General features: G+C 42.4%; 1 protein-coding gene across 2 annotated transcripts in view; it reads right to left on the bottom strand.

Moving 5' to 3' along the window:
* rabgap1l (RAB GTPase activating protein 1-like) overlaps positions 1-14,041 on the bottom strand; it is a 97,591-nt gene that overhangs the window by 37,167 nt on the left and 46,383 nt on the right. For both annotated transcript variants that reach the window (XM_085386428.1, XM_085386429.1), the window contains exon 14: positions 3,132-3,245. In XM_085386428.1, the coding sequence (XP_085242554.1) occupies positions 3,132-3,245 (114 nt within the window). The remainder of the gene's footprint in view (positions 1-3,131; positions 3,246-14,041) is intronic.

Genomic DNA, 14,041 nt, shown 5'->3' with positions numbered 1-14,041 from the left:
AGAAAATATTCCCTTACTCCTGTATCCAGCATCTGAAAGCTTTGAATCCCAACCCTAGCTCGTTAACCTCAATCTTCTCCAGAGGGCACGCTCAGCGCAACAGTAAATGTTGGGCGTTTTATATCATAGCTTCAGTCAAACTGACTGAAACTGACGATAACTAGGGAGAGACGACGTCCTTCCCTGGAGAATAAAGGTTAGGCTTATTACTGAGTAGGATAGAAAGAGGAAGAGAAACTTTGTGCTGGATCCTCTGTGCCTGTAACCCGCTCATGCCCGAAGATCCAACCAACCTTATCAGCAGCAAATCTACATGGATTTGCATACAAATGAAGGCTAGCTCGCCACTGACCTAGTTGGGTCCAGACTGGATGTTAAACCTTCCTGACAGGTTCTCCCAAAGCGCTGACCAACCATACTCTACTTCTGCAGTGCCAGGAAAACACATGGAGTTCTTCTTCCTCCCTCTAAACCTAGTTTTGATTTTAAAGGCAAAACATACCAGTGTGGGTGCAGCACGAGGCCTTATCCACATCGTTATTTAGCGTATACGCTTTAGATAAGCAGTCTTATTTTCCTCTGTGGTCAGAAATAACCAAACTCATTTCATATTTACCCAAAACCAAGAATCAGATCGACAAAATCTTTATGTTAACACACAGAATACTGAAATACCTCAGATTCCACTTTATATTGCAGCACAGCCCTTCAGGAGAAGTGTAACTGTGTAACACTGTTTCATGAAGAACGTCAGATATTTTGCATGATGAGCATTTCTGAGACTTGTCCTTAAAATTTTCTTCCATATCATTCGGTTACATCTTACATTAGCGTCATCTGTCATTGTTTCTGTGTTTGTCATACATCTGTTGGTTATATATACTTAGAGCCCGATTTTTTGGACACGCCACACCAGGTTGTTAAATCTAAATTTTCCATTAATCATTTGGAAATTACAGACAATTTTCAGTCGGGCAGGCTGTTTTAAGAGGTTTAGAGTCAAGTCTAACTTCTAACTGACAGTTTGCACAAACTTCTTTACCCTCTGTGTTTAGATGAGCGGTGTCCAACCCCAGGCCTCGAGTCCCGGTGTTCTGCAGGTTTTAGATGTGTCCTTGATCCAACACAGCTGATTTAGGCTACGTCCACACGTACATGGGTATTTTTGAAAACTGAGATTTTCCGTTTTCGTTTTTAAAAAAAAAATAAAAATCCCGTCCACACGTAAAAGCCAAAAACGAAGGAAAACGCTGCTAGCAACACGCCAAAGCAGCAGGTGGCGCTATATTCCTATCCGTGTAGAAATGTTGGCCAATCAGAAGTCAGCCTGGGTGGGAAAGTGTAAACAAAGATGGCGCATAGAAGCAGAGTCCTGTGTGTATATGTAAGCATTTAAACACTGCAGACAGTAAAATTAACAGTAATGGTATTTTGTGTAAGTCCGCCATTGTAGAAATTAATTACACCGAAACAATAACGTGGCGCACAGTGTGACGTCAAAAAATGCGCACGCCTTTGATGCTGCGTTTTCTCCGTTTTTCTCGTCCACACGTAAACGCAAAAACTGAGTTTTCAAAAATTTACACCCTGGCAGGAGTTTAAAAATCTCCGTTTTCAGTGACTGAAAACGCCGTTTTCAGTGACTGAAAACGCCGTTTACAGTGACTGAAAACGCCGTTTACAGTGACTGAAAACGCCGTTTACAGTGACTGAAAACGCCGTTTACAGTGACTGAAAACGCCGTTTACGTGTGGACGAAAGGTGCAAACGCATAGAAAAATCTGCGTTTTCAAAAATACCCGGGTACGTGTGGACGTAGCCTTAAATGTCCTGAAGTTCTCCAGAGGCCTGGTGATGAACTCATCATGTGATTCAGGTGTGTTGACCCAGGGTGAGATCTAAAACCTGCAGGACCCCGGCCCTCGAGGCCTGGAGTTGGACACCCCTGCTTTAGCTGAACGAACACTCCTCCTGATTACAGACTTGATGGCCCCACCTCCTCCAAACTGTTCTTGATAACCATGAAAATCAATCTTTGAGTCTCATTTTAAAGTCCACTGAGAAGCTATAAGAACCTAATTCAACACTTTGAATCAACTTCAGACATTATATCTGCTTCATTTGTGATGATGCATCATGGGAACAGGTCTAAAGCCCGTGGTGGTGTACAGAGGCAAAACTACAAAAACTGCGTCTTTGTACAACAAACTATGGACCCGAGTAAAGTTGGGTAAATACATCTATGCATAAACATCTTGGATGAGCACACAGCTGCAATCAGGCTAAGAGGAGGACAGTCAGAGATTAAGATTGGATTTATACGACCTTGGCTTTTGTCTGCACCGTGTTATTTCACAGAGAATTACCTCAGGACCCAAGTCCACTGGGGACTCTATCATTTTAACTGAGAGAAGGCAAAGCCGTATTACAGGGGTGTCCATTTGTGGCTATTCCCTGTTAAATATTTTACGTGTATGCATGGATGGAGGTAAGATTTTACTGTATTACTTTTGGAACTTACATTATATTGTTGTATGAAAAACACATGCATGTAGGGCATGCCCCAACATCCTTTCAACTCTGCGGTTTATCCCCGATTATGTCGAACAAAGGCTGCAACGTTTTGTCTCGTTGTCTTAACAAGTCTCAAGTATTTTGCAATTATACGGCTTACTTATCGCCTCGACTTTCATACTCAAAAATCATTTTTGGTTGGCAATATGAAGAAATCTCCCACCTACATAACAGCCACTGTGTTTTTCCACTTTTGAAATTGGAAGAAAAGATCAATGACCGTCCACAGAGTGGTGCGTATGTCCAGTAGGTCACGTGTAGGAAGGGTTGGTGTCGATGCCTCAGTGTGCACTGTCAATCATTTACTGTGGAGCCAGATTGAAATGCCAAGCTAATTCCTACTAAGCCATGCCAGACCAAAAAGATTATTAAAAATGATGGCCGGCCTTCCAGGAACAGGTTAGTTTTACCACACATACAAGAATTAACTCTTAGCTTAGCGCTTAAAACAATTCTGCCATAAAGAAGGCAAAGTACCACACTACTGTAACCAAGAGCTTATTTTATAATAATGATAATGATATCTGGATCTTATTACTGTCACGTGTCAGGCTTACCTTGCAGATCTTGTACAGCGAGTCCTGTCCGTCTCCATCAGAGTCTTTGAAGTAGTCGTGTGCAGGAAAAGTGCGGTGGATGTCACGGGTGATGACACTTTCCTGTGCCGAGTCCTGCAACATAAATGAAATAAATGCTCTTTACACACATGCCAAGTCAAGTGTTTATACCCCCAGAAAAACCTATACCACATCTGTGGTACGGTACAGTGGAAAGGGGGATTTTACTGGGTCAGCATGCAGGAGTTCAGGACATTTTCATCTTTTCACCCTTTGGAAATGGAAAAGAAGTGGATGCAGTGGAAAAGGAGGCAACGTACTGTGCTCAAGTCAGAACTGACAGTATCAGTTCACAGGTACGAAACAAACCAACATGTCACTGTGTTTGTGTATTAGTCTTCCCTCTTTTCTCCTGCAACAGCCCTCCCCGGGCTCCAGTCGCTTCGTCTGCACAGTCTAATCCACAGCACTGCAGTGCACACACACACCGAGCACGGCTGCTTATTTTGCAATGTGCTTCTCACTCACAAACAAGCATACACACACAGACAACGTGCTATGTCACTTCCCCCCCTCTCACTCACACACACACACTGCAAACACAGCCGAGGGAGGACTGGAAGCAGAGTGTTCTCCAACAACTCACTGTAAGCTGAAGATAAACCAGCGCTGAGCCTGGTCGGCCTTGATGTGCATTTGTGTGCATCACAGACACAAACAGAGAGAAAAATAAAGAATAAAACTTTGAGTTTTTCCTTTCGTGACAGTAGTTAAGATTTTAAGTTAAGTCCTCACTACGTACGACTCTGGATACTGTAGCTCCTGTGAAAACTAAGGTCTCTAATCAGAAGTACCTGACTCCGTGGTATAATTCTCAAACACGTAGCCTAAAGCAGACGACTCGTAAGCTGGAGAGGAAATGGCGTGTCACAAATTTAGAGGATCATCATTTAGCCTGGAGAAATAGTTTGCTGCTTTATAAGAAAGCCCTCCACAGAGCCAGAACATCTTACTATTCATCACTGATTGAAGAAAATAAGAACAACCCCAGGTTTCTCTTCAGCTCTGTAGCCAGGCTGACAAACAGTCAGAGCTCTGTTGAGCCAACCATCCCTTTAACGTTAACTAGTAATGACTTCATGAACTTCTTCACTAATAACATTTTTATCATTAGAGGAAAAATTACCAGTAATCATCCCACAGATGTAATATTATCTACAGCTACTCTTAGTACCATTGATGTTAAGTTAGACTCTTTTTCTCCAACTGATCTTTCTGAGTTAACTTCAATAATTACTTCCTCCAAACCATCAACGTGTCTTTTAGACCCCATTCCTACAAAACTGCTCAAAGAAGTCCTGCCATTAATTAATGCTTTGATCTTAAATATGATCAACCTATCTCTAATAATCAGCTATGTACCACAGGCCTTCAAGCTGGCTGTAGTTAAACCTTTACTCAAAAAGCATCTCTAGACCCAGCAGTCTTAGCTAATTATAGGCCAATCTCCAACCTTCCTTTCATATCAGACATCCTTGAAAGAGTAGTTGTCAAACAGCTAACAGATCATCTGCAGAGGTTTATTTGAAGAGTTTCAGTCAGGTTTCAGAGCTCATCACAGCACAGAAACAGCTTTAGTGAAGGTTATAAATGATCTTCTTATGGCCTCTGACAGTGGACTCATCTCTGTGCTTGTCCTGCTAGACCTCAGTGCAGCGTTCGATACTGTCGACCATAATATCCTATTAGAGCGATTAGAACATGCTGTAGGTATTACAGGTACTGCACTGCAGTGGTTTGTATCATATCTATCTAATAGACTCCAGTTTGTGCATGTAAATGGAGAGTCCTCTTCACACACTGAGGTTAATTATGGAGTTCCACAGGGTTCAGTGCTAGGACCAATTCTGTTTACATTATACATGCTTCCCTTAGGCAGCATCATTAGAAGACATAGCATACATTTACACTGCTATGCCGATGACACCCAGCTCTATCTGTCCATGAAGCCAGATAACACACACCAATGAGTTAAACTGCAGGAATGTCTTAAAGACATAAAGACCTGGATGGCTGCTAACTTTCTGCTTCTTAATTCAGATCAAACTGAGGTTATTGTACTCGGCCCTGAAAATCTTAGAAATATGGTATCTAAGCAGATTCTTACCCTGGATGGCATTACCTTGGCCTCCAGTAACACTGTGAGGAACCTTGGAGTCATTTTGACCAGGACATGTCCTTCAACGCACATATTAAACAAATATGTAAGACTGCTTTCTTCCATTTGTGCAACATCTCTAAAGTTAGAAATATCCTGTCTCAGAGTGACGCTGAAAAACTAGTTCATGCATTTATTACTTCCAGGCTGGACGACTGTAATTCATTATTATCAGGAAGTCCTAAAAACTCGCTGAAAAGTCTTCAGCTGATCCAAAATGCTGCAGCAAGAGTCCTGACAGGGACTAGAAAGAGAGAGCAGATTTCTCCTGTTTTGGCTTCCTGTTAAATCCAGAATTCAAAATCCTGCTCCTCACATACAAGGTCTTAAATAATCAGGCCCCATCTTATCTTAATGACCTTGTAGTACCATATCAGCCTATTAGAGCACTTCGCTCTCGCTCTGCAGGCCTACTTGTTGTTCCTAGAGTATTTAAAAGCAGAATGGGAGGCAGAGCCTTCAGTTTTCAGGCCCCTCTTCTGTGGAACCAGCTTCCAGTTTGGATTCAGGAGACAGACACTATCTCTACTTTCAAGATTAGGCCTCAAACTTTCCTTTTTGCTAAAGCATATAGTTAGGGCTGGACCAGGTGACCCTGAATCCTCCCTTAGTTATGCTGCCGAAGGTTCTTCCTGTTAAAAGGGAGTTTTTCCTTCCCACTGTCGCCAAAGTGCTTGCTCATAGGGGGTCATATGATTGTTGGGTTTTTCTCTGTATCTATTATGGTAGGATCTACTGTACAATATAAAGTGCCTTGAGGCGACTGCTGTTGTGATTTGGCGCTATATAAATTCAATAAAAATTGAATTGAAAGTACCTCAAAGAGGAAAAGCAGTCTTCTACAATGCGAGCTGATTTACACAGCTCTCTATACTGGTTAGAATGGTTTTTATGATGGCTGCTGATTCAACAAGCATAACAGATATACTGTAGTGCCTACAGACTAACTTGCACATTAAGCTGGTGATACAACATTAAACGAAACAAAGCAAACAGAGTTTTGCAGTGTCATCATAACATTTATGATGCATTACTATGTAAATGCAAAGGCTTTGGTTTAACACTGGCCAGGGGCCGAATATCAGACTTCATCCATCTATAATAGTTTACAATAAAAAAAAAAAACCAGTTATTTATATAAAGATTTTGCTCCTGCCTCGAGTCGCCCGGGGCGTCAAACCTTCATACAGCTGTTGAGCTGCAGATGGTTTTTAATGTTCGTTCTGTTTTGCAATTTAAAATGTAGAAAATAAAGTCATGCCAGACTTTAAGTCATTCACTACAAAGAATGAGTTGGCTAATGTTGGAAAATCACTAGAAACACAGTTACGCACCACATTACAGTGAATTTATAACTACAACACTAAATTAAAGTCATCAATGAGCTAATCGTAACTGTCTGCTTATTATGAGGCTCGTATCCTACAACAGTCTTCTGTTAAATGAGTGAAAATGCCCAAACATACATGAACCACACACGCGTTTGATGGAAGCCGCTGGCACAGCCGAGCGTAACGCTTTAATGAGCTCTGTAGAGGAGGGAGTGTGTGATATGGGACCAAGCTGGAAAAATATTTAAAACGATGCTGCTCTTTAGGAACGTCTGCAAAGTTGTGAAGGTTTGATACCTCGACCTGGTGTAGCCTAAACCAATTATGTCAACACATTAAGATTACATGGGTAAATTAATAACAGCGTGAGGAAACTTGTTGGTGTTTTTATGCTGCATTCCTTCTCTGTCTTCTTGAAGTACAGTCACAGAAAGACTAGACATCAACTTCGTTTGTTAAAAACAACCTTTAAAATAATTATAGGGTAATTATTAATGGAATATTTTCGTAGTTACTCCATCAGGATTAATAAACCCATTTATGACACTGTAATTACCACTGCAGCATCATCATGGACCAGCAGGAATCTGCTTGACAGTGAAAGTTGTAAACAGTTTGATTTAATAAACCATGCATGCCTCTGCTAATTAACAGCCTCATTACTCAAAAAACACCAAAAAAAGAAAAAAGGCAGGACGTCCTCTAAGCAGCTTAATGTCCTTCCTTCTTGTTTATATCCTTTCTTCCTCTTCTCTCCAGTTTCCTCCTCTCCTTGAATTCTTTCCTCCTTTGTTCGCTTTTCAAGCTTATCTTCTCCCATTTTCTATTTCCATATTGTACTTTCCACTTCATCTCACACTGTAACCTCGCTTCTATTGCTTTCTCTATTTCCTCCTGCTTTCTATGATCTCTTTTGTCTTCTTTTCTACCTCATTTCCTTGCTTTTCTATCCCTCTCCACCTCCACATGGCCACCTAAATATTTGAGTCATCTTCTGTCATTTTCAGTGCAGAGAGCAACTGTGCAAAGCTATTTCAGCAGTACGGTGTTACTATGCAAAAATACAAGACAAACCATTTCTCCAATACTGACCGTCCACATCTTTATGTGCCGGTTTACTTTTCTATGAAATGCAAAGTTGTGGCTCAGCCAATGAGGAAAGGCCACTCATTCCTCACAGTAGCATAAACATTAATGGTCATCAAACCTTCCAGGAAACTAGAATCGTAACAATAAGCAGGGTGACTGTGGTTATATACCTGTTATGTATTTCACTGGCATGCTTTATGCCTAATGGGGAAAATCCCAAAGTGTTTCCCCACATGGGAGAGAGCCCAGCACACTTTGGCACCTCGGGGTCATCCGAGGTCACCAGAGAGCTGGACGTTATCAACGAGTGTAGCGCGGACAGAAGCAGCGTGCACAGCATCGCCACCGCAATCGCCACAATCCAAAGCGCCTTTAGCTCGAATATCTTTTTACAGCTGCCACAGGAGAAGGAACAGAAAAGACAATGAGGGGGATCCAGAAGGCTGCTAGTGATTGTTAGCTACCAGACAGGGGCAACAGTAGGACGAAGGATCTGCGGCTGCGATAAGACCAAGGTGGGAGCACCATCTGAAGAAAAGTCAAAGCTATTCTTAGCCACGGGTAATCCTCCAGTAACCCAAAAAGGAAGGCGACTGCAGATGTTCGTGTACACAACAGGTAGAAGAAAGGATTTCTGGGGAAATCAGAACATGCACAAGTTTGTGAGCTGCTCCACAGGAGAGAGTTAGTGAGCCTGAAATGGTCAGTTCATCAGTAAAGCCTGTTGAAAACAGAAATGCAGTAATATAGGCGTAATCATTGGGGGGGGGGGGGGGGGGGGGGGCAGCCGTCAGAGCAGCAAACAACACCCACCAAACAGACTCGTCTTCTGACACCACGCAAAAACAAACAGACGTCACATGACCTGATGTCCTGATTCAACACTACCGTGTCCATGCAACGCTTCATTTTTGTGCCCCTTGGTGGGTTTAAAGCTGACTAAAGGTAGAAAACAAGACCAAAAAGAGAAAAGACTAACGAGAGAAGAACAAGAGAAGCAGAAAGCACTGCAGAACGGCACGGGGAGAGATCAAGATGGATAAACAAGCAGAGACAGATGAGACAGAAGTCGAGAAAGAGGTTTAAAGCGAGGGGAGCGATACAAGTACCCGGAGAAGAACAACAGGCTTCTGTAATCGCAGCCTGGGGGCTCGTTGGGCAGACAGTCCATTACTCAGACCTCTCCAACAGGTTACCTACTTAACACGCACGGCTAAAAATAAAAACTGCTGATATGTCCAAACCTGCACTCAACCTCCACATCTGTCTACATCCACCAGCGTTTCATTAGCCACACAAAGCTGACTGATGGAAGCAGCTCTGGAGGCTTTCCTCTGTGAGAAACACACTTTCATGCTCAACTGTGACATATAAACAAGTGTGTTCAAATCATTATTTAATACACAAATTTAGTTGTAAGCACTTTAAATGGGTTTTTAGTCCATCCAGTAAAAACTGTCAGCGCTTCGGATGAACTGTAACATAAACGTGGCCTTTAAGCCTCGAGTATCCACTTCTGACGATAGCTTTCCTTCATAATTTTGGTTCTATGACTGCAACCAAAAACTAATAAATACGGATTTTTCTGCTTCTGTAGGCATCGCCCTGCATCTAAAGAGGTGGACACTGAAACAGCCCAATAACAGTGAAAAATGAAAAAGTACCTTCTCTGATACGGAGCAAAGACAGAACAAAAGAAAGTCAAAGTAAGAACTGCACAAGGACATTTACCTGATTAAAGGTGCTGAATAACACATTCAGTTCAATTCAATTTTATTTATACAGCATCAAATCACAACAACAGTCGCCTCAAGGTGCTTTATATTGTAAGGTAGACCCTACAATAACACACATTGTATGACGCTCTATGAGCAGCACTTTGGCAACAGTAGGAAGGAAAAACTCCCTTTTAACAGGAAGAAACCTCCTGCAGAACCAGGTTCATCAGTCTAATGAACTTATGTATTATAAATCAGAAAACAATGTGGTCGTTTTGAATGTTGCCCAGGTAACAACGTGGTTATCAGCATTAAACGAACTGATTATAAATATGAGAAAAAGTGAAATAATCGTTTAACTCTGTGTATAGTATCTGCTAAAACATCACTGGAGCAAAAGGGATGGTAGGTAGTAGTTAAAGAACAAATACATGAAGATACATGAAAGAAGAAAAAAAAGAGCAGACTTTAATGACTGATCCTTAACTACTTCTATGGCTTTAGGGAGCAAAGCAGTAAAAGGGCAGCTGCTTAATGGGGGATGTTTTAAATGTTAATTACAACCATGGGAGCTGGGCCTTCATTTTACACTCGAAGGTAACATAAGCAAACACCTGCCATGGTTGAAAACTAATGATTCAGGAGCCGGGTGACCGAGTTGACACCACACTTTGTCTTAAATGTGGTTGACAGGTTAGCTTCCCTGGTCTGGGCTTCCCCTCGCGTCTCGTCAGAGGGGAAGAATGAAGCCGGGGGACCTTTAGGCATACTGGGTCGTGACCTTGACAAATGCCGTCATGCTGCTCCACTGGAAGGTTCCACCGTATCAGGCAGAAGGGTGTGCTGTGCTCTGGAGCTACGTACTTATAATGTTATACATGTTGGGAAGCAACGTGAGAGTCTATTCAATTGAAGACTGAATGCTGTCTGTATCCTTGCATTGAAATTTATACATGTATAACTGCAAACAAGTGTCTTAATGGCACTAAAATACAGTATATAGGTGTCTGGGCAGATGTTAGAGCAATCAGTGAAAACACTGCCCAGAGTTGCCTTTTCTCACGCAGGACCCAGCAGGAGTCTGCTTCAGCTGCAGCTACTATAGTAAACACAGCTCTCGTGTAGCAACGTTCAGGGCTGCGGAGTGCGTCAACACGGCTTATTTGATATCGCAATGCAAGAAAATGGACCCTACTCTGCCACTTGAGTTAGATCTAGAACTACATTATTTTTTCCCAACAGTATGAACAAACTTATCGTGGAAGGCATCGGCGCAGAAGCCAGCGACTCCATTAGTCGCTCACCAACGAACGACGTGGCCCCATGAACAGACCAATCGGCTTTGTGGGGTTTTCTGCGGCACCGAGGAGCCTCGGATCATTTCTGAACATGAGTCATGTTAGAACAAAGCGAAGTAAGGCTATAAAAATGACAAGGTCAGTACTTCAACAGTTCGCTTCAGAAGCATGAGTCAGTCTGTCCATCAACAGCACAAAATCCTGTCAAAATGTCCTTGAGCGAAATAATGAACCACCTACCTGCTCTCACACTGTCAGGCTCTTTGGATAAAAGTGGCAGTTAAATGCTCTACATGTAGAAATGTAAATGCAGAATCTCAGAAGCAGCTCCATCCTTATTATACTGTTCTACAGAGCAGCGACCTCTCAAGTAACCCTCCTTTTCTGACAGTGTTATGCAACTCCTGGGTGTGGAAGGAGCCCACGGGTGCTGGCTGGTGAACCCCTCGACTCAGAGGCAGCCACGCTTTGTTAAACCGATGAGGCAGAAGCCAAATATGCTGGGTTTAGACAGCTGAACACTCAGAGCCCACTAAGCCCTAAAGTGACAGCCTGGCCAATCAGAGGTGGTGCTGGAAGCAGCTATGAAGGCTGCGTGTGAACTGAAAATGTGTGCAGAGAATAATTACAGAAAGATTCAAATGTAAATATCCCTCCATATTTATACAATAAAACTACAAGATGGCTGCAAGTCAGAAATGTAATTTATACCCTTTTACTGTATTTTATTTACCTTAAATATTGGATGTATTTGGTGCACAGTCATTAAAGGAGATGTAATAATTTCAAGGCGGTGCACTAGATGGATATCGGCTCAATCGGCGAGGTCGACATAAATCATTTACATACGTGCAGAATAAAACTGAAAGGTAGATGTGAGGTGTGTGTGCATTTATACCACAACGTGTGAGAGTCAGTTACTGTAACACGATTTCTTGCATAACTAATAATAAAACATGAAAGTTTCTCATAAAATCCAGTCTGACCTTCATTCAAGAACAAAACAAAAGCCTTCATACTTCAGTGCAGGCTCGCTGGCTTCAGTAACAACCTCGGTCACACACACAAGGACTAGAACGACGTTCCTTTCTGCTCATCAATAATTCTGGGAATGTCTGATTAAAAAGCTACGAGTCCGATTTGGCTACGTGAAAACAAAATCCCGTTTTCTTGTTAGATTAGTTGTGTGCAATCTTCTTGAGAAAATGTAAGAGTCTGTTTCTTAAATGCCTGCAGGGTATCCAGAGCCCGAGGGAAAGCAAACTGAGAAGGTTTAGGAGAACTCGGAGGTTTTCTTTCTCTTTTCTCCTCATCCTGGACTGTGATAGATTACTTGGTGTGTTCAATAAAGGCAAAATAAACTAGAACGGTTAGTTTAGTGCGCTTGTGTTGGTCTTGTTGTGACTCAAACTGACGAAGATCAGAGAACATTTTTATAAGAAACTAAAGTTCCCAGTGTGCTAGTGAGCAAGACACGGTGACTGTAGGTAAAAGCAGAGGATCGTACCACTAACCTGGCACTCCAGCACTGAATATCTATTATTTCTGTCCGCAGGCATAAACGCCAAACTAAGACAGTTACGTTGGACAACAGCTGAGTTACTGAGAGCTGAAAAATGAGGCGAACAGGTCTCAACCGCGGTTTAGAGACTACATTCAGAACATGAAATGCTTTTTTTTTTTAAATCAATGTCTCTCAGAAATCTTGCAAAGTACAATCATGGTGAAAGTTAAACAGTAAACAGTAATTAAATTCCTTCCTGCTGGTTTCACCGTGGCTCTTAACAGCAAACACGTGACTAAAGACAGAAACACAGTCAAATTGTTAAATGTTGCCATCACTGTACTTAAATTTGTCTTGGTTCAAACTGTATGATCAAAGACATTCCTTCGTTAACGGGAATAAGTCTCTAAACCAGCGGGCCCAACAGTTAGCATCTCTGCACGCTGTCCAGTAATCGATCCTGTGCTCAGAAGGCCTCATCCTAACGCTCTGCCAGCCACGGTGGAGGATCGTTGAAAGAAATCTGATGGACTTTGACAGCGACGTCTCCAACGGGGACGAGGAGACAACAAAGGAAAGAGCTGCCCTGTCGGAGCGGCGCATTCGGCACCATATTAGGGAACAGCTGCTGCATGAAGCAGCAGGATGGTGTGTTAAAGAGCCCGTCTGTTGCAGAGCTGCACCCTGGAACCGATCAGACTACGGTCCATATGAAGTCAGAGCCTCGAGACTGCTTGAAAGAAATGTCTGTTTCACTGTGAGGCACCATTTCATTTGTTATTAACTTACATCTTTAAATGAAAACTGTGCAGCTGAATAAGACGCAGTGAGAAAACTAACAGCATAAACCCAGACAGAAGGAGAATGTGGAGAATCTAAAGCACAGATATAAAGGGAAGAGGAAATGACTTAAGCAGGGAGACAATCTGAGTGACTGACAGGCAGAATATTAGCTGGCCTCTATCTTTGGATGGAGCTTCTTCAATGAAGGAGCGGCACTGAAAACAGGGCAGAAGACGTGCTGTTGCTGTAAACACGTGCAGTAAACTGTACTTCTACGTGAATCCATAGGAACCACGAGGTTGGGCTTCAGCTTGGGCTCTGTGCTTTTTTCTGCTCTCAGGTCTCTGTGATGTCACCTCACAGCAGCCCCACCCACCTGCTGTTCAAACCTTCTGTTTACAGCGAGAAGGCAAAGAGAGGGTGAAGCTAAAGCTATCAAACACGCTGAGGCCCAGTATGAAATAAGCAGGATTATTTTTAACTCTGAATCATGCAAAGCTTCTTTAGTATTAATGAAATGAGAAATATTGTTCTAATTAAGGAAGATGGGACCATTTCTTGGTTGCAGGAAGCCTGGTCAGAATAAAGCCTGATGCTCAGCAAACATCTTTCTTTAGCTGTGAATGTAGAATGGTTTCCATTTGTTTCCACTGAGCTTCCTTATGGTTTGAGGAAAACTCAAAATGTTACAAAGGGAATGAAATGAATTTAAGAAACTCCCAAAATGCCTGATTAATCCGAGATTTTGTATCCGAGAGCTTCCAAAGAGCGATGCTAATTGTACATGTTAGCGAGGCAAAGACAGACCATATTATTGGCCCTTTGTCACAACACAGCCAGACGTCGGGAAACAATAATGACTCTGCCTCTCTGCGGACGTACCTGGCTTCACAAACACTCCTCATTACTTTTTTGCCCTCGTTTCCCTCCGTGTGATGCAGTGAGATATGATATTCAGAGGACACAGCC

This window comes from Rhamphochromis longiceps, linkage group LG17, assembly GCF_057381845.1.
Source record: "Rhamphochromis longiceps isolate RC_006_pf linkage group LG17, R_longiceps_female_GT1.1, whole genome shotgun sequence".
Classification (NCBI taxonomy): domain Eukaryota; kingdom Metazoa; phylum Chordata; class Actinopteri; order Cichliformes; family Cichlidae; genus Rhamphochromis; species Rhamphochromis longiceps.
Note: the sequence above shows the minus strand (reverse complement) of the source record. Positions and strands in the feature narration are given on the sequence as shown.